The sequence below is a fragment of the Neolamprologus brichardi genome, chromosome 16 (assembly GCF_056152115.1).
Source record: "Neolamprologus brichardi isolate AB-2024 chromosome 16, ASM5615211v1, whole genome shotgun sequence".
Lineage (NCBI taxonomy): Eukaryota > Metazoa > Chordata > Actinopteri > Cichliformes > Cichlidae > Neolamprologus > Neolamprologus brichardi.
In genome coordinates this window covers 14,599,577-14,621,222 of record NC_142119.1, presented here as the reverse complement: position 1 = coordinate 14,621,222, position 21,646 = coordinate 14,599,577, and the positions used below count along the sequence as shown (strand labels likewise).

The following is a 21,646-nucleotide window of genomic DNA, read 5'->3' as shown; positions in this document are numbered from 1 at the left end:
GCTTTTGCTACCAAAGTGCTTTCTATCAAACATTCATTTGGATTCATTGGAGAGCACTTTTGGTTTAGCATCTTGCCCAGTGATATTTGGCATGCAGAGTGGAGCGGCCAGTGATTGAACCACCTATGATCAGCAGACACCCGGCTCTACAGCCACCTCATCTGTGAGTTGACGAGTTTTGGAAGCACCAAATACGGCAATTTTAAAGGATACTGTTCTTAAAGTTTGGAGTTTGCAAACCTAAGCTGTGCTGCCATGTTCTTTATGGAGTGAAGAGGCTTTCTCCTTTCCAAACCAGCTGTAGCTGTTCTTTTTTTTTTTTTTTTTTTTTATTTATTTATTTATTTTTTTGGGGGGGGTTGTATTTAATATGGATGTGTAGTCTGAGACCTTGGCTTGAATTTACTGGGACATCCACTCCTGGGAGGACTCTGCATCATTCTTTTTCACATGTGACTGCAAGTCTGCTGTCAGGTCAGCATCACATTCCCACTCTGACATTACTGTGTGCAGCAGCAACAAGTCTGTAACACATTCTAATGGTTTATTTCAAATCCATGAAGCAACCCCTAACTAACAAAGAATAAGTTAGAAAGAAAAAAAAAAAGAAGAACAAAACCGGTGGGATTTTTAATACAGCAGACTCTCCAAGAAGAAATAAGACACAACACAGGAACTCCTTCAGATCTGCATGTATTCTCAAGGGTAACATTCATTCTATCAGAGCTTCAGTAAGGTTTGAAATGTCAGGAGAAACGTTCTAGAAATATCCTGATCGGAGAAGAAATTATATAACAAAAGGGTGGAGAAACAATGTAGCACTTGATTCTGCTGTAGTGCATGTACTCATGCCTTAGTGTCAAATGATTTACTTTATTTCTTACATCTACTCTGTCCTCACTCGCCTCTCAAAAACACATCAAGGGAGAGAAAGCTGGAGGTTTGGGAATTTCATTTATCCCTCCTGACAAACACATGCAGGGGACTGCAGAGAGCAGCAGACATCGGGTCTTTCTCGATAGGAGGTGTGAGGGATGGATACATTAATCCTCTTTTCCAGGTGTTGGGTGTAATTAATAACCGCAGGTCTGTGTAAGCACTACATTTCTCAGTGGGATCATGAGAAATGGTTACTGGAAATAAGGTTACTGGACAGAAGTGACAGGCTTCTACGCGAGCAGCACCATCACAGCGACGACACCTGAAAGGAGAAATGCTCATTCCCGATTATCCTCCAGAGACCACGTTCAGCGTTCGACAGATATTTAGAGTGCAGTAGATTCCCCCGACTGTGCCAAAAATCATGGTTCAGAGGGATCGACTGAAAAACATGAGGGGCAGGGGAAAATAAAAATCCAAAAATATATATTTGTTTATATTTATATATATTTATATATTTACGAGGTATGTATCCACAAAGAAGAAAAGAAATTCCAAAATAGGCAGTCTGTGTTTTTCCAAGTGAGTCCTTACTTGCGATGCCTTAAGGAAACATTAATATTAATAGTAATTTTAGTCAAAAATTAAAAAAAATACAACTGGGAAACTTTGCTGTCCGTCAGCCGTGCTCTGAAACCATAATCTCCACTGTTGGGAGTCTGAAGGCTCCAAATTAGCGGTGACGTCAGGCAGCTGCACTCCAAAAACAGAAAGAAAATAAAGTCTGCAAATCTCAAATCACAAAATCCAAATCCAAGGATTCACTTCAAGAGAAGAATAAAATAAAACCTATCGGGTGAAACTCCCCTAACCGTTGATTTCACAACAACTGCAGTCTCAGAGTCTCCGCCGTGGAGCTGGCGCCGAACTGTTGAGGCTGGGTTGAGGTGTTTGTACTGGAGAAGTGAAGAGAGGTCAGCCACAGGTCCAAAAAAAAGGTGTCTTTGTGCAACAAAACAGGCCTCACCATTAAAGTGCCCCTATTAGCCTTTCTGGGGTTTGCTAAAACACCTTGTTTGTAGTCCAAGCTTTTCCTTACGTTTCTGATCTATGTCACTGTGTAACATGTTTAAATAAATCCTGCCTAGCTGCTAGTGTGGAGCACTCTAACAAAGAAACACCCGCCCTCCACATGCTCCTTCGCCGTGGGACATTATTTTGTTGCTAGGGTTGCTGTGATAACTCTAAAATATCTCCAATACTAGCAAAGCACACGGTATCGTCTGTTTCTGGCTAAAACACGAGCATTAATATGCTCACGATACCCGTCAGCTTCTATCCTACCCTCTAAGGCAGTGGTGTCAAACTATGGGGACCTGAATCGGCCTGGCAAAGATGCCAATCCGTCCCACTGGATGGCTCTGGAAAATATGGAGGAAGGCATGCATTTTTGGACTTTTAACTGTATTTTTTTTTAAAGTTTTACAGATTCTCCTGCTGATAAAGACCTCCCCCACAGCCCTTTATACTGGACCAGAGTAGTTAAGTAATAAATAAACAATTACATGACAGAAAAGTTCCTGTTTTTCACTGTCTACTGTAGAAATTTCAATTTAACTTAAATTCATTAATTAACAAAAACTTTGTTTTATAAATACAGGACAGTCTGTGCGGTGAGCTACCAGGACTTTTCTGTATTTTTACATATTTATCATGTAGAAAAACTCAGATGTGCTCTTCATCTTATCCTAACATATCTCAGGAAATGAATTGTGTGGCAGAAAGTGGGGTTTTATTTGTCCTGTAAAATGACTTTGACATAATTACATTAAATAGAGGAAAATTCCCAGTAACACTGTTCTAATGGACATATTCTATTGTTCTGTCTACTGTTGTAATTAACATTTATACAATTTCAAGAGAACAGCTGTATTATGTTTGATGCTGTTGCCGTGTCTTTCTGAAGTGGCCACTGCTAACGCGTTCTAAGTTGGCAGCTGTTAAAGGGCTATGCTGGCTGGGCACAAAAACGCTGCCTTGCTTCTGTTATAGCAGTGGATCAAGTGGAGCAGACTGGGCTCAGACGACGAGAAGAGGCGCTGCAGGAGTGCAAAATATAAAGTAATCCTATTAGTTAAAAACAGCATAATAGGGGCACTTTAACTGAAACAAATAACGAAGGAGCCAGGTGTCCTCCACACATTTGTTAGTCAGGCTGGCAGAAGGCGATGGCTGCCCACTGTAGTCATGCTAGGTACTGCTGCAATGCTGTCTTCGCTCTGAAAAGAGACACAGAATGAGTCCAGCAGGCTAAATGAGTGTCTGACAGGATATTTTCTTTTTTGTGACGCACTGTTCTGGCCCACCTGTCACTGAGGTTGGGGTCAGAGGATTGTGTCAGTTTGTGCAGGATGTCCACAAAGCCCATCTCCCTTAGCTTGTCCTGACGCTCCTGAGAACCTGAGGACACACAGTGAAGCAAAGAGGACAAATAACAATGTCTGCTGACATGTAAAATCCCACTGCAGCTGTGTGTTCATTAACATGAACACAGTCACATGTTCCACAGGTGTATCTTAGCACCAAACCCTCCAATCAGCTCCCTCCTCTGTCCCTGGTCAACTGCCTTGAAGACGTCAAGATCTGGATGTCAAATAATTTTCTCAAACTGAACTCTGGGGTGTAGTTCCCCAAGCCCCAGCTCCAGAAAGGGACTGATCTATGCCATGATGTGGATGGCTGCTCCTATTCACCATCCTGGGTGAAACTAGAGAACATCACCAGACTCTGGCCATTAATCTCAAATTCCCCAGCTGAGACCCCCCATTCATCACCTTCATCACCTCCTGCTTGGAGTGCTGCAATGGTGCCTTGGACAAGCTGCAGTATGCTCATAAAACAAAATTGACAAAGTTCTTACCGACACCAAGTCGTGACAACACCCCACCTTTATTCACCTCTTGGCTTTGATAAAGTTCGGTATCTCCTATAAAATCCTGCTTCCCAGTGCTTATCAGACATTTCACCTCCTACACTCTGTCCTGGACTCTGTGTTTCCCAGATAACAGCCTGCTCTCCTTCCCTAACAACACAGCCTTCAGTGCTGGTACCCTGATTCTTTGAAATATGCTCCCTTCTGAGATCTGCCCACCTTTGGGCATTTTCAAATAGTAGGTGAAATGTCACAAGCCTTCAGGACAAAAGGCAAACTATAGAAGAGAAATCAGAGTTTAATTAATAATGATGAATGAGTAAAGAAGAAACACTCAGTGCAAAAATGATTCCCAGATTCATCCCATCAAGTCACACAGCATGTTAAGATTTAATGAAGAGAACAATAACTTCAGTTTTAGCTGACATAAAGGGATGAAAATCATCCAGGCCGAACACATTTCCTCTCCAGCTTACAAGTTATCTCCTTTAAGGCTCAACGATTGTTGCTTTTTTTCACTATTATCAAGACAATCGACCTCTGGGAGCAGAGAGTTGGCACTGAAGGCAATAAAAGTGAAGGAATGACATCTTAAAACTCTGTTACAGCACTTTCAGAAGGCCATGTACTATAATTAGTATTAAATCCACTGTATATTCCTATGGCTGACCTCTTTTTAAAACAAACAAACAAACAAACAAAAACAAACAGAAAATAGTAAACTGCAGCTTCAAAAGTCTGAGCTACACTCTCCCTGAATGAGCATTTAAAAGACTAAAATGTAAACAACCATTTGAGAGGTTGACTTTATTACCACGCTCCTTCCATCCTACACAGCATTTCTCCATCAGACATCTTTCAGTGTTGTACTCGCCTATGACGAGCCTTCATTCTGGTAAATGTTCTATAAACTAAAGCTGAACACTTAAGACCTCAGTTCTTACTACTTTAACGTAAGCTCAGCTTTCTTCATGTTCCTCGGTCTCCTTTATCTAAACCCATGCCCTTTCTTTATTAGTCCATGTACCTGTGTGCTGCATTTCTTACCGTCCTCCTCATTCCAGATAAGGTTTGAGACGCAAAAGGTTGCAGCAAGCTGCAGTTTCACATTCGAATGCCCCTGTGGGAACAGCAGACATCAGAGAAGTTACAAGTCAAGAAACACGGGACAATAACACAGATCAATCAGGCCCCGACCTCTAGTATGTGCACAGTACCATGTAGTATTTGATTTTCTGGAGCATGTCGTCATTGGTCATGATGAGGTCCTTGGCTGTGTTGCCATCGGCAATGTTGGCTAGGATGCACAGCGTCTGACAGACAAAGTGTTACATCAGTGCTTTTATCTGAACAGTTTGTTCTGAGGTTAAAAAAAAATAAAAGAAAGCAACAGGCAACACATTCACAAAACTGGCAACATTTGATCATCACACTTTGTGTTTGTGGACGTCAATCTGTCCACTTAGAAGGCACAAACCGAGTCAAACTGATAACAAGAGCACTGGCCAGGCAACAACAAGACAACCCCCAAACCATGGACCCCTCTATAGCTGCCTTGATGCCTGCAGTCCACTCAGTTTGTAGTTCCCTCAGTATTGCACATCTGTACGTACTGTCACATGAAGGTTTACTGCACAGAACAGTGTCAACGATGTGGAAGAAATACCACGAGGAATCAATATGACCAAAATCTCATATTCGATATGACATTTCTCATCCCGATGATGATATAAATCACAAAATAGTGCTTTTTCTGTAAATGCTGTGAATCTCAGGCAGCTCGACCTGGGCGTCATGTACCTGGAGTCGAGTGTTTTGACCGATGCATGAAACTTTATATTTGTAGATACAAGTTGCAACAGCTGCCATTTTCTTTCTGAGTATTTATTACACAGCGCGCTGCGGGGAAAAGCCTGTTCTAACGTTTTGAGCATCTGACGGCTCTTTTTTGCTTCTCATCCGTAAACTCTCTCCTTACTCTTTCACGTGATTCTTTCGTAGGTGGTTGAGAGGTTTGTCGTGTTTGAGTCTGTGGTGGGGACCGGTTTGCAGCATAACTTGCATAGTACAGTGTTCTGGTCCGTGTCAGACTTTCCATAACCAAACCATGTCTGTGCTACAGAGGGAGCCCCTCATTTAGGAATAAGGTCCTCGATTTTTGTTGACTGGTCCTTCTGTTTGGAGCTCCCTGGTTCGTCTTCACTGGCCATGCTGGTATTCTGTGTGTCTGCATCCACATGGTGGCCATCCCAAAAAAATATATTGCTGTAAACAGTGGATTTTGCTCCACCACAAAATAAAAGATAGCTTATAATATGAAACCAGAGAAGTTTTAATTTAGTCATCCGATACATTTCATCGTATCGCACAGCCCTAACTGCGCACACACACACACACACCTTCATCACCAGGAACCCAGGGCCCACTGCACCAGTACAAGGTTTATTTTATCCACTTACCAAATGCAGCTGGACAATAACTCCCACCCACCCAATCCATGACGTGCACCAGTGAACAACACTGGAAATCATCTCCTTGTATAACTCCTCCATCTAATGCACAGTGCAGTAGTTACACCCTTTTGCACTTGCTCTACAGCAAAGTTTTACAAATTAATGTCAATCATATCTATTTCACTTCTTATAATTGAGCTATTTGTATATATTAGAGCCATTTCTTATATAATATATTGTATTATTTAATTTAGTTCAGTCTGTTACTGTTATTTTCTTGGAGCAACTGTAACCACATATTTCAACCTCCTCCAACACGCCCTTTCTGAAGGCTCTCTGGTTGCCTGTCCAGTCCATCTGTTGTTACTTTCATCTGCATCAAAGCAACTGTAATAGATTTACAATGGTTTGTGCTCCCTAACTGGACAGGTTGATATCGCTGAAGTTTAAGTGAGTGAGTGGCCTTAGAACCCTTACTAGATTGACAGGCAGCAGCAAGTGCTTCTCCAAGGTCACCGTCATCTTTTCTACTGAGCACTGTGTTAACACACCTGAACACTCCAGACCAGCAAACTGTCAAAACGTCTGCATTTATAGAGATGGTCAATTAAGTACATTTGTTTAGCAGCACCTGGTTGCTGCTTTTCCCTGTATGATGGGAATGGTGCAATGTGTCTTGTTGTGCTGTTCACCCAGGATTGTACTTAATTTTATGACCTGTTTTGGACCAGATTATTGTTTATGTCCCGATACAAACACCACTGAATTTAATAGGACAAGATTGACCTCAGGCAGACAGCTTGTGATCACATAAGCAGAATGTTAAACTGCTCTGCCACACAGCAGCACGCTGAACTTAGAAAAAATAAAAAAATAAATCATCTGTACGTGTGAAGCAGACGGGTGCTCACCTGCTCTTTGACCTCTATACTGTGCTCCGCTTCGAGGATGAGGGTAACTGCCTGCATGATCTGCTTCCCGTGGGAGCTCATGATCTGGTCAATGTGCTGACAAAATGAGAGTTGGGAGTAAAGGGGAAGCAAAGGAGAATCAGTATGCATGTTGCACTTAAGACCTCTGCACAATTCATTCAAATTCAGCCCATACTGGATCGCTCATATGTAGTGATAACACAAGAAAGTGGGGAGCATTCAACACTGACCCAGAGGTCAAGTACCACCTATGGCTATGTTCACACTGCAGGCGAAAGCGCATCAAATCCGACTTTTCTGACCCTGTGCGACCCATATCCAATCATGGTATGACAGTGTGAACAGCAAAAATCTGATATTTTCAAATCCGATCTGGGTCACTTTCGTATGTGGTACTGAATCTGATACATATCTGATGTTTTAGAAAGCGACTGCTGTGTGAACGGTCAGGTCGCATTAAATCCGTCTTTTACGTCACTGACACAAGACAGACGCCAATTATCAGCGCCGGAGAAGACATTGCGAACGCTTCCTGGCCATCCAGCATAGATGTCAGTGAAACTGTTTGGAAGACAACGTTGGAGAAATGTGAACATTTTATTTGTACTGTATAATCTGCAGATTCTGACAGTAATCTGCAACTATCCTTTGTAGCACCACTCCTGTCTAAAACAGCAATAAGGATAATTATTAGGCCATATGTAAATGACAAAATAACTTAAAGCAAAATTGGGAAACGTAAAGTCTGAAACAAGCCTTTATATTAAGGTCCATCAGTCAAACAATACTGTTTGGTCTGGGTCTAAACAGAGCGCGTTGTGTGTGACATCTTCTTTTGCGCATGCGGGCCGCTTTGAGGGTTCACACGAGCGCGTTTGCTGTCACATTTTATTTGTAGTGTGAACAAGCAGACAAAAAAATCAGATTGATCAAAAAAATCGGAATTGAGCATTAAGACCTGCAGTGTGAACGTAGCCTATGACCACCTAAGAGCAGTTCACAAACAGCAGCAGTACGTTTATTGCACACACTCTTTTGTGAAAGTGGATTTTGTCTATATCGAATCTGACACAGCACGATAGTCACGATAATATTTGCATGTAACCAGTGGAAAGCTAAAAGTTTATTAATTTAACAACATCATTTCATAATTACTGCAAAGTATCCACAGCAAACAGTACACATTTTAAAAATATCTTAAATATTATCTGGGAAATATTAATATTAGCTCTCTCTGCTCTACTGTAAACTGAACAGAGGTTTTTGATCGGTAATGGGACAAAACATCACCGTGGAATTTGGGAAGCTGCTCTACACACCAAACTGTTGTAGCTGCTTAACACTCACTCATTAGTATCCAGACATCAATTTTCTTGTGCTTATCCAAGCTTACCCAGCTACTGGCTCCCTGTGTAAGGATATGAATGGGAACCAGAACTGGAGACTGCCTCTCTGGCATTGGAGCCTCACATTCCTCACTCACAGAGTCATATGCCAAAACAGCAGACTCCTTTTGAGCCCCTAATCTGAGCTAAGATTGTACTGATGGACACCTACATCAGAAACTGACTTGTTTTTGTTGTATGTAAACATGTCTTTGTGTTGAAAGTGAGAAAAGAACTCCTGGTGTGTTTGTGTGATTCAGAGAACACTACCTCTGCCATCAGATCTGTGACTGCAGACAGGGCCAATATAAGGATCTGACCATCGAGCCCACCGTGACTTAAGAGTTCCTCCTAAATGACCGGGTTTTCCATGCTCTCTCTGAGGAAAAACCAATTTCCACCACTTAAATCTGATCTTTTTCCTTAGCTTGTGGCTACAAGTAAGGGTAGAAACACAGATCAACAAGACCGCCAACTGACCTACAAAGCGGCAGACCCTCAGCCAGGCGCTTGCCAAAAAGCCCCACTACAAGGCCTGACTCGAAATCGAGGGCCTCTGTATCCCTGTGCTAATTCTTTGATGAGTTTATTATAAAAACAGTGATTAAAGTCACATTCAATCTGACCTTCTAACCAGGACCAGTTTGCCCTGAAAGAACCTATGAGGGCTTATTCCCCCAGATGACTACAAATCTCACCAAACATTCATGGATTCTTTCATACTTAAGAAAGCGCAAAAGCTTCAAAGCACTTAGTAGTTTGTAGCGACTCACTTACAGTAGAAACAGTGTGCATTACACCAAATCATAAGAGTTCAACGTCCTACAGGAAACACGCTACCATTTATCTGTCCACTCCTATTAGAAAGAAACTAATCTGACTGCTTATTGTAGAGCATTTACTTTGTTGTGACTGTTGTCAATAAAACTGATTTAAGTTACAATGTGATTCAGTGTCAAGTTTTGTGCTTTAAAAAATTCAAAGCCTTTGAAATTTGACTCAGAATGAGGTGATTTCCATCTGAGATTTAATTTGAGCCGGTGAGTGTTCAGCAGTTAATCGACACAATAATCGACAGCTTATCCAACAATGGAAAAAAACCCCAAAACAAACAAAAGAGAAAAAGCTTTAATTGCAGCTTTATTCATGTCTGTTCACGTGTGTGTTTGCGTGTCTCACAGGGCGTGTCGACAGTAGATTGCGCAGCAGACCGAGGGTCTTCATCAGCACGTTGGTGTCGGGGTCTGATAGCAGGCGGAACAGCTGTTCTGTGCCCAAACACCGAACAATCTCCACCTTCACCTTCTGATCAGCTTGGAACGCCATATTCTTAACACACAAAGTAGTCAGTCGGGATATTTTAACATCAAGCCAAACACAGCAGCTCACTTTTACAGTGCAGACGAAGGGTGGAGGGGAATATTTTAAAGTACAAAAATTAAATAAAAGCTCACCATCAGGGCCCAGATCCCATTGACTCTCAGTGCAGGACTGTCGCTCTGGGTTAGACTGCATAGTAATTCAATTACCCCTGACTCCAGGATGGGCTGCAGACACACAAAGACAACTGGACTCAACATTAAAGTAATTAAAAAACAAAAAAAGAAAACGTTACTTTACTAAACAGCTATTTTTTAACATCTCCATCAGGAACGGCAACATCATCATCATCATCAGTCGTGCTGTCTGCAGAACATTTCCTGTCAAATACTGTTTGCATGGGGCTGTTGCCTACCTACATTCATAATCAGCTCTTGTAGAAACACCTTATACAAATGTGGGAGCCGGGTTTGTCTCTTTTTGGTGCTCTGCCTGTGTCAGAAATGCAGGTGTGACATGTGTGCCTGCTTTTTGGTTAAAAGCTGCTTCTTCCTGCAGGGCAGTGAGGAGGGGTTAGTGAGTTTACAGCTTCAGAATGCAGACGATCAGAAAACTGACTCTAGTCATTCACGGTGTCGCTCCCTCAACCACAGCCGGCCACTCTCTCCGCACTTCAGTCTGGGTTCCTTCTCAGAGTAGGTGTAAGACCTGCACTTAATCTCTTTTGCTGTAGGGAAATGTGGCTTCTGAGCTTCTACCTGCCCTGCTGTGTTTACCAGCACATGTTCCACCTGCTCAGTTTTTAAAGCTTTCTGCTGTGGCTGAAAACGAGGCTGTGTGAGTGGTGAGATTGTACCAAACCAGGACAGCTGTGAATCAAACAGCTGAACAACGAGATGAACGTGTCACCAAACTCGATTCATTTCAGGACCCGGGGTGTCTCCATGAGTGTACCTCTTTGCTGGGTGAGAATTCCAGCAGTAGATTGCATAGTGTAGAGGAAGCCATAACAAGGACTTCATCCGGGGCGTTCTGCAAGAGCTGCGTACAACAGAACACACAACCTTAGTTAATATTTCCTCTCACAATCGCAGACAGGCTCGATGTTCATGTGTCAGGTAGAGAAGCTCAGAGCTCCACTAAACAGCTGTGAAAATATACTGTAAACAAAACTTTAACGTCAAATTCCAGTGACCTTCATCAGGGGTTTCCATACTGCATGATCGTGGAAGCTGGTTCTCAGCTGCTGCACCGACCGAGAAAGACTGTGAAGACACCTAGGACAAAACAAAAATATAAACAGGTGGTTTTATGGAGATATTCAGTGTGTCAAAGCTTTGGTTTAATGTACCAGAACAGCACCGGAGCCTGAATTAAACTGCCTGCGGTTTTACTCATCAGCAGGCAAATCCCACTGTGGTCCAAGCCAGGCCTCCAGAGTGCGAATGCAAGCTGACATAAAGGGTAAATGTGTACAGAGAATTAATACTAATTATATGATTTAAAAAGTAATGTAACGTTTTGTCTAACACAACTGTATGAGATCTAATGTAGTTACATTGGAAACATTACCGCAAGTGGACCTATTACACTAAATTCTTCAGCTCCCTTTACATTAAGGTCCCACCCCCCTTACGCTAGCTTTATTCTGATAGGTTGCCCTACATCTTGGTTTTCCCCAAACAGAAGCAGCGAAAGGCTGTGGCTCTGCTGTAAACCTTTTAAGAATATCAATCTTAATTAGAAACTGCAAATTTCTCTAATACATCCGTACCAGTTTGGACATGAATCTGATCCAGAGCATGAGTGCGCACAGCACGAGGAAAGCAACAAACATTAAAGCAGGACGTCTCTGTTCAGTAAATATTTTGCTCATTACTGGATTATTAGGGTGGATATAATATTTCAATCAAATCTACATGACTTCCTGTTAAAAGATCTACATAAAAGCAATAAAATGGCTAAAGTGGAAAACTTTCTATGCCAAAATAGGTCCACTTTAACTTTACCAAGTTCAAATTTAGTGCTAACGTCCAGCTGCAAAGACTTGAGCTCAAGCTCAAGTCTTTGCAGCTGTCTCACTTTGCACCATACCTGACAGCCGCCAAACGGACTTTAATGCTGGATTCTGATAGGCCGCTGACTATCCTGTCCATCATGTTCTCCGTCTCTGTTATCTGAAAGCCAACATGAGGGGCCGGGTTAGCACAGAAACATATAATGACACGTTTACATAAGCAAACAGAGACGTAAACCAGAAGGCACCTTTTTGCGGATCTCCTCATCGTTGGAGCCCAGCGAGGCGTACAGTTTGAAGGCTGCTTGTCTCAGCTCGTGTGCGTGTTTCAGGTCGTGGTCCAGCTGCAAGACAGCAAAGTGAACTGTTACTGAACATTAAGTGACAAAGGTTTTTTTATTCAAGGTGAAGGATTCATTTTGTGATAAATAAATATATTTATCAGCATTACGCATTTGTTCCTGGGAACTGAAGGCAGTAAATGACCTCAATCTGAGGGTTACCGAGTCAAAGCTGAGTGATCGGACAGCTAAACAGTCTTTCTGGGCAAAAGGAATACATTTCAACAGCCTTCAATTTGTCTTAGTAAACAAGAAAGGAAATGTTTTAGGCACACAGACAGCAGATATTTAAATGCCCTGAAAAACATCTACAACTATAAGACTGATTAGCACAAGTTCAGTTTGTTGGTTCACAGACAAATGTTACAAGCCCGACCTTTTCATCAGAATCCTGATATTGAGCTACATGGATGCAATCAAATTTGTTACGCACAGAAGAAAAGAAGTTTTGATAATCCCAAAAGGAAACTGTCAGCACTTTCTAATGCTCCGACTTTCAATTCACAGGTCCAATTTTTAGTGAATCCACATCTTTACTGTGACTATGGTCGAAGCATTAGCTACGCTTCATTGTTGTTTATAAAACATCAGCAATCAAATCATTTCGTAACTACATCTTCTGACAAAAATCTCCAAACACACAATTTACAGACCACTGCTGTGGTAGGATTTACACTAAATTTACATGTAAACGTGATCACTCATAGCTACACAACTAGTTTCCCTCTCACTCAGCACACGGGCAGCAAATCAGCTGCTCACTGAACAGAGCAGACATACACAGGTGTGCCTGCAGCAAATATAATTCACACTCAATTATTTAAAGTTGTGACCAAAAGTTTACACTCATCGTAGGCATGAATGCCATGGTAATGCTTTCAGTGACTTCTTTGAACTATTTTATGTTCCAGGGTGGAATGACTGCAGCTTACATCATTAAAAAAAAAAAAAAACTACTGAGTGTACAACTTTGAATTTACACACAAAGTCAAATATATACAAACCTTTTAATAGTTGGTGCAATAGGTAAGCACATTTTTTAATAAAAAAATCAATATGAAAATTGTATTAACAAATTAGAAGGCCGTTAACTGTGAAATCTGGACTGCACTCGCTCAGCAGACACTGAATGGGCCATGTTTGTCATGTTTGAAGAACACAGTGTTCTGTGTTGTTCACAGCACTGGTTTGCCCTCTTGTGGGCATAATGGGATATTTAAACAGATACGTGTGTGTTTTGTGACAACACTATTTCATGGGGGCAGTGGGAGACCTTAGACCAGCAGCTGGTTTCATCGAGAGCAGCTTAGAGAAGGGGAAATCTAAAAGTCACAAAGCCTGTGATGGATGAAAAGTTGCCACAGTGGCAACGTCTTGAACTGATGTGTGATGAACAATGCAATAAAGTTCTCTGAGATTCCTCATTTTAAAAGATAAATATTAAAAACTGCTTAACTGAACAGACACGACTCACCCTCTTGATGTCAGTGATGGCAGACACTGAGCTGGGGTACTTGAAGTAGTCGGCTAGCATGGCCACGAGGTGATCAGTGGTGCTTGCGATCCTCTGCAGCTCCACGTCGGGCTCCATGAGATAGGCCAGTGTCTCTGCACCCTCCACCCTTTCCTCGAGCAAATGCTCTTTACTGCACATTCGCACGAGACATGGCAGGGTCTGCACAAGCAGCAAAAAGTCACATTTACGGGGGGAAAAAACAAAAAAGAAGTGCCACTGCTAGAGTATCACAAGAGAAATGATGAAGCGAGGCACAAGAACATGCAGGAAAAATCTGACCTTTAGTACTATGCAGCTATCGTCTGTCCTGATGGCACTCGCTCGACACATATAGGTTAGACTGGAACAGGAGAAGAGGTCACAAATAAAGAAAAGGTACAGAGGATACAACTCAGTAATAAATAAATGTTATGCCACTCACCATTTGGCTGCTGTTAGCTGCATTTCAATGGGTTGATCCCTTTGCATCATTTTGACAAATACCTGAGTGAGTAGCTCACCATCCACCAGCACTGATGAGAAAAAAAGCACATGAGAGGAGAAAAAGACGAGAGAAAGTGAAAGAAGAAAAGCTCCTCACCATTCACCAGTGTCATGGAGACCTGAGTGTTCTCATACGCCAGGACTGAGAAACACTTTAACGCCTGCATCCGGACCTGGAGAACAGAGGACGATGTATGGAGTGTTACAGAGTATTGTGTGTCAAAGGTCATATCGTCACACTGGGTAAACATCCACACTCCCATTATACCTTATAAGAGGGTGAAATGAGCAATGGGGCAATATTTTGGATGGCGCCGTGGTTGAAAAGGATCGTCTGGTGCTCTGGAGTCTGAACACAACAAATCTCAAATCAGCAATCGATCAGTCTGAACAGAGACACTGTGATGGACTCCAGTGTGTTTATGGGCAATCAAATACCAACAAATACCTTACAACAGTGGGAGAAGATCTGGGTGATGTACTCCTGGGTTCTCAGAGAGTTGCTCAGAAGAGACATTAAATGAGGAATCACAGTGGGGTCCTCAAAAAGAAAACAAACAAAAGAGAACATACGCAGAATCATTTCAATGAGAGAATGGGTGATCATGTTCAAGAATAGTCAACTTTTAAACCATCTCTGATGTGAAAATGTAAACAAGGTGGGTGAAAATAAACTCCTGACAATCTCAGTTCTAAGAGATAAGATAAGATAAGACTTTATTGATCCCACAACGGGGAAATTTTTGCGTCACCTCAGCTCAGGTACAGATATCAGAAGGAAACACAAAATTACAAATAAGTACTATCAGTGAAAAAAAGTAAGATAATACACTATATACAATGGTAGCATACACAGTATGTGATTATGGATATGGTTGGAAATATGGAAGACATAAACTATATAGCTTGACATAACTATTGTACCACTACTATTCCTATTTATAGACATGTACACACACACACACACACACACACAAGTACACACTAAATATACATATGTATACATATACATACATATATACCGGCATATGTCCATACACATGGAAGGTCCATTATGCATGAAGTGGTGACCGTGGATGTTCACAGTGTCCAGTGACTTATGACATCGTGATTGAGGAGTTATAGAGTCTAACTGCTGTTGGGATGAATGATCTGCGAGAGCGCTCCTTCCTACAGCGAGGGTGTTTCAGTCTCTGACTAAAGGAGCTGCTCAGCCCACTCACATACTCATGCAGTGGGTGATGTGGGTTGTTCATGATGGATGTCAGCTTTACTAAAATCCTCCTCTCGCCAACCACCTCCACAGACTTCAGGGGACATCCCAGCACGGAGCTAGACCTCCGCACCAGTTTGTCAATCCTGCTCCTGTCCCTGTCCGTGCATCCACTCCCCCAGCAGGCCACTGCATAAAAAAGGGCAGATGCTACCACAGTGTCATAGAATATCCTGCAGACTCCGAAGGACCTCAGTCTCCTCAGCAGGTGGAGTCGACTCTGGCCCTTCTTATACAGGATGTCTGTATTTGTAGTCCAGTCCAGTTTATTGTTGAGGTGAACACCCAGGTACTCCTGTGGTGCTTTGTAAAAAATAAACCGTTCCATGTCAGCTGTGTCAGAGGAAACGCACTCGCAACCACTCAACAAGAGCGATGAGTCACCATACTCTGCACGGCACCTTGCAAATAGGGTAGCCACTGCTGCTAGCAATGCTAACAACAGCCACAGAGTGGCTGTTTAACACACGCTTTTTTTTTTTATACTTTCAGTCAAATAGTCGCGAGTAACATCTTTAACTAAAACTGCTTGCTGTTGGAGATAAAAGAATGTGATGGTATTTTTTTTTTTAAAGACTGACCTGCTGATTATGACCCCGTAAGTATCCATGACAGCATGGATACTTTTGAACTTTTCTTTAATTCTCTCATAAAGATGAAATTTAAGAACCTCTCCTTTGCCCCTAACAATGAGTTTCGACACCTCACTAAAGTCACGGTATGACGACAATCAGAAGTGTTTCTTGGCTTTTCCAACAGTAGCTGCATAGTCAGAGACCACCACTAACTAACTCTTCACTAACTTTTGATGCAAACCAGTCATTTTGTTCTATAAGCAGGCTGAAATCACTCAGACCAGGAGAGCTTCAAGTAAAGAGGGTTTTGTTGTTTTTGGTTATAAAAATGACTTTTTCCTCAACAACTGCACGACGTTACAGGAACTTCTATCATTGTCACTCAAATAATTCTCAAAATTAGGTGCACCAGGTTACCACGCAGAGCTTCATTTTACTAATACAATTGGAGTATATTTACATTTATCTGATAATGGTTTGCATGCCTGTGTCTAGCTGACACCAGTGTTTGTATCCCGTGTCCATCCTCTTTGCGTAAACAAACTGCTGATGGTTAAAGTGTTTGATGGCTGCAAAGGCTTAAACAGAAAGACAGTTTATATGCTGGCTAGCCGGCTATTCAAACAAGGAAATGACAGATGGGTGCTCTGGTAGATTTCTGGTTACAGCGAGACAGACACAGTCGCTCCACATTACAGATTCCATTTTCTTTCAGAGAAGAATCAATATGCTGCATTTACACTGCTTTAGGTGTTTACACAGCATACTGCTACCAAGCGGAACAATCACACTTGTCTGTGCCACCATGAGGTTTAATTAACACCTCTAAGCTGCACGTCCGCTGCAGCAGAGGCTAACAAGTGTGGCAAAGAATTTGATATGACTCGGAATCAAATCAGATCATATTATTCGCTGCATTTCTTCCAATAATACATTTTATTAGTGTCTCTATTCTGTATTTATTTGCTACAACAAATACCTGAGACTGGTACTCTGCGCTTGTCATGACCAAACTTGTCTACACATGTGGTATAGAAGGCATTTAAGGCGACCTACAGTATAAAGCAGCTGCACAGGGGTGACTGGACTGATGAAGACAGTTCTGAGACATCGAAGGCAAGCTTCAATGAAGACCAGGTCCGGAGATAAGAGACCTGCAAGCACACAGAGTACGTGTAATCTCACGTCACCTACAGTATTTGCATACATCTGTGTGTGCGTGTGTGTTTGACCCAACCTTGAAGAAGGGCAGGGATGATGTGACAGTCCACCAGGGACTTTATGTTGTTCTCAGTGCCCATGGCGAGGCTTCCCAACACTACGGCGCACTCTGTCCTCAGCTCCATACTGGACGAGCTCTGCTGCAGCAGGTATAATAACCTGGAGCCAACAGAGGGGGGAAGCACAGTCAGGGTTTCTCTAGGTTTTTAATAAGACAGTTGAATAAAGTCTTATCACTTCTATCCAATGCAATTTATATACAGAGCACTGAAACACACAACAGTCACCTCAAGGCACTTTATACTGTAAGACAAAGAACCTACAATAATAGAGAGAAAATCCCAACAATAAGATGAGCAAGCAGTTTGTGACAGTGGAAAAGAAAAACTCTGGTTTAACAGAAAGAAACCTCCGGCAGAACCATACATAGGAAGTGGAAAAAGACAAATAAAGCCCCCAGCAGCCTATTTTTCTAGCCTTTGCCTAGAGAGGGTGTCTGTTTCCCAACTCCAACCTGGGAGCCGGTTCAACAGGAGAACAAACCCTGCATAACATGTAAGACATAGCAAAATTTACTACCAGGTTATATTGTATAGCTTTAACAGCTGTGCTGAACTTTCATATTATCATGAACTACAACTTTATACTGCTGTCAACAAAACAGACATTAGCATGTAGAACCTGGGGGTAAAAATAAACTTGGCCCTAACAGACCTTTTTTAAGTATCCATCTACTCTGTATCTGTGACCAAGTGGGTTCAGAGGATGGCTGGGGTAATGTACTGTGGTGAGTTTCATGCTCTGTTATGATATCAAAGAGGTTGGGGGTTGCAAAACCCCTGGATTCAAAAGCACCATAAGTGCTTTTAATGTGGTCCAACTTATTTGGTTGGAGGAACAGACACAAGAGGGTAAGCGTGCTATGTTCCAACAGCTTCATGTAAGTGCATTAGAATGACTTTTTCAAAGACCTAAAGAAGGAAGTAGAGAGCAGGAGAGCAGGAGAGCAGGAGAGCGTGAGAGGCGTGGGGATTCATACCTCGGCACGGCTCCGAGGACAATCAGATTGGCCTTCTGCTTGTTGTTTCCTATGACAGCGTTCTTCATGTCACTGTGAAAGCATACAAATACATCCAAAGGAGACATGTGAATGTATTTGAAACAACATAATATAACCTTAAGAGTGAATATGAACACCTTGATTTATACCATGTTATCATTTAATTGATAAGTTATAAGCACATCAGGCCGACACAGGTCAGGCAGGCTGACAGTTTTAAAAACAACAATAGAAATCATTGATATCAAGCTCATGTTCTACATATTCTCATGTAACACATTAGAAATGAACAGGCTTCATCTAAGTGCATTTTCCCCCCATGTGCTTCTTCTGCTCTGTTAGTACCTTCAGATGATATGTGATATCAAACTGCAGCAAAGTGAGTGGAAAAGCACACTGATCTAGGAGGCAGATAAGGCGGTCAGGCGCTCGGCTAATGAAACGATACAAGTCGTAACCAGAGCTAGTCTCCCCGCAAGTTAAAAATAACTAAATAGTCCGAGTCCAAATCACAGCAGTCCAGACCAAGAGTGAGAGTAAGACACAAAGTCACAAACAGCTAAGCCTGTGCATGTAAGCACACACTCCTGCTGCAATACTGTCATCACTAATGTTTAGAATTTGGGACATTAAAAACAAGCACGTGTTGGTAAATGATAAACAGCCTGTGGAATTAAACTCTTAGCAACAACAACAGCTGAATTTAACATAACAGGGTGGACTGTTTGTTTTTTGTTTTTTTAACCACCAATTTCATTCATTTTCAACAAAAAAGAAAGAAAGAAAAATCAGGAAAGCCCAAAGACGTGCTATTGCAGTGGCTGAATAGTCTGCAAATTGGAGGCAAGCAGAATTTGACAGCTGTCATTTACTGCAAAAAAATTACTTCAAACCCCTTTTCCCCTGCACTTTGTAAAACAAAATTTAAAACAAAATCAAAAACAAACAAAAGAGCACAAGCAGAGATTTTTCTGCAATATCTCCACCCACCAAACAGGTTTTCACCTTCCACCAAGAGAATTAATGAAAACTGTGAAAAAAAAAATATATGTAAGACTTCAATTTAATTTACAAGTTTGAAGCATAATGCATTTTATGCATCAAACAAAAACAAAAAAACTCTATAAGATGCACAGACTTCTTGCCTTACCTACATAATGTGTGACAGTATTTTTGTGTGTATTCACATAAGTACTATTTTGACACAGGAAAGACTCTGATATACATGTGTATATGTCATACAGACCCACACTTACATGACTCCCTGAAGCACTTTCTGTGGGTCGGGGTCAAACAGTCTGTCAACATAATGGCGACTAGTGGCGGTGACTTCCTGCATTAGAACAAAAAACAAAACAAAAACACAAACATGACTTTTAGAAATCACTGACTTCACCCTGGATTTACCTTGTACAGTTTTTTCTCTACACTATCAAATGCTGTCCTCCACATCTGACAACAGACAAAGTGCACATATTTCAGCAGAGTAAAACTCTACGGAATTTGGTTTCTAACTGAACAAATATTAACCATTAAATAAACAATATTTAATTATACATAAAAAGGGCGGTTTTAAATTGTTATTTTTTTCACAACTAAAATAACACCTTTTGTGTTACACACAGGAAAAATACAGCAGCCTCCACGGCAGGAGCCTTTAAAAGCTCTTTGACACTGCACCCGGTGGCTGCATGCGACACCAGAAAACTTTGTTTATATCACTGGCAGCTTTGACCAGAACTTTCCGGAGAAGTCAACGTCCTCCAGCTGCCAACGGAGTCACACTTTGATGCCAGCACATAGCTCACAAGGTGTCCCAACACGTTCTGTACCTGTGTACCTCTCATTCAGACAGCCACTGTGGCAAACATTAATTTCACAAGTATACAGCATTATGTATGTATACACAATAACGGATCAACTCGTGTTTTAAAAAAAGAGTGAAGCTGAGATGCTGAAGTATCAGTTACCATGATATCTTCAATCACACTGCCTCCTTTCTGCATACACCTACCATGGGGGGCGTTTCACGGGGGCTCCTTATGCGCTTTTTCGTGGAACATTTTGCGTTATATTAGCCAAGTTACAGTTGGCAGTGAGTGTCAGTTGCTAGAGTAAATCCCAGAGTCTTACCAATTACTACAGCTCTGACTGCCGACACACTACATATAAAAAAACCTCAAGAGTAAGGAAACCAGTGAGTTAGCGAAGTTTGCTTCGCTAGCTTAACCGTATGCTACAGTTGCTAATGTTACTTGCAGGAGCACCTAACGTTAGCTAGGTTAACAATGTTAAGTTTGCTATTGCAATTAAGACGGCGCATAACTTAAAATCAAATAATACTGAGTGGTTTGAATAAAAATCTCATTCCTACAACTTTTTATCCAATGTGCATGATGCATTCTATAAACGTGTTTTGACTACTGCAAAACTGGTGACAGCACTGGTACTCTTAGCAATTAGCTGCTAACTCATTCCGAGTAACACTGACAGCTAGTTTGTTCGTTCAATTTTGTTTTAGGTTACAACGACGGGGCGAGGGGGCACAGCTCGCATGTATTCCCTTTATTGTGTTCGGAAGGTTCCCGCCCGCCCGGGCAACGCGAGGAAGCAAATCATTCTCTACAACAGCTACGTAGGCGGACCGCTACATGTTGCAATGCCTTTAACTTAGCTTTATGGCTAACAGAAAAACCTTTATACTTGAGAGCTTCTAGATGACCAAACAAAATCAGCTACTCGCAGTTGCCGTTTGCATTCTATAACCTGACACTGCTAGTTGAAATTATAAAGACTGGCACTCACAGACAGCACACTGATGCGGAGTGGGGCCTCCAATAAGCACGCCATCTCTCTTCCTCCGATGGAGCGCCCCAATCGGCGCAGCAGTCTGGAGACACTCCACCCCCCAGAGCAGCTTTGAGGGGCCTTTAAAAAGTAACTGTAGCCTAATCAGACAACTCTTTGCTAGCGTTATTTCTAAAACAGGCCCCTATATTCTTCCGTAGGCTCAGCTGTGATGTCCCGTAGCAGATATGCAACAAAAACCAACACCGCTAACTTAGCGAGCTCTCTGACAGACCGTGGACTTGTCAATAAAGTAAATATTGTTTATAAACGTGACGTAGTTGCTGTCTGCTTGAATTTGATTCGACACAATAGGTTGAGTCGTGCGAACTATGCATCAGATTAAGGAATAAATATAAAAACGCACATTTTTAAAATAAAATATATTTTTAAATCAAGACTTAGCAACAAG

The 21,646-nt window shown here is 41.8% G+C and overlaps 1 protein-coding gene across 1 annotated transcript; it reads right to left on the bottom strand.

The window, feature by feature from the left end:
• Nucleotides 1-411: 411 nt before the first annotated feature.
• armc8 (armadillo repeat containing 8) lies at nucleotides 412-21,559 on the bottom strand. Its single transcript, XM_006805839.3, has 22 exons — nucleotides 21,193-21,559; nucleotides 19,644-19,720; nucleotides 18,367-18,438; nucleotides 17,344-17,486; nucleotides 17,163-17,260; nucleotides 14,707-14,799; nucleotides 14,527-14,607; nucleotides 14,356-14,431; nucleotides 14,197-14,287; nucleotides 14,055-14,115; nucleotides 13,734-13,934; nucleotides 12,167-12,262; nucleotides 11,996-12,078; nucleotides 11,097-11,178; nucleotides 10,856-10,942; nucleotides 10,036-10,128; nucleotides 9,761-9,910; nucleotides 7,176-7,271; nucleotides 5,029-5,124; nucleotides 4,859-4,931; nucleotides 3,246-3,339; nucleotides 412-3,158 (listed from the first exon to the last, which is right to left on the bottom strand). The coding sequence occupies exons 1-22, from the start codon at nucleotides 21,235-21,237 to the stop codon at nucleotides 3,125-3,127; spliced, it is 2,022 nt and encodes a 673-aa protein (XP_006805902.1). The 5' UTR covers nucleotides 21,238-21,559; the 3' UTR covers nucleotides 412-3,124.
• Between the last annotated feature and the right edge of the window lie 87 nt (nucleotides 21,560-21,646).

Coding starts and splice junctions, on each gene's coding strand:
- armc8 (XM_006805839.3), bottom strand. CDS start 21,237: ATGGCGTGCTTATTGGAGGCCCCACTCCGCATCAGTGTGCTGTCT. Junction 17,487..18,366: donor GTCCTCGGAGCCGTGCCGAG/GTATGAATCCCC, acceptor TGTTGGCTCCAG/GTTATTATACCTGCTGCAGC. Junction 3,159..3,245: donor GACCCCAACCTCAGTGACAG/GTGGGCCAGAAC, acceptor GTCTCTTTTCAG/AGCGAAGACAGCATTGCAGC.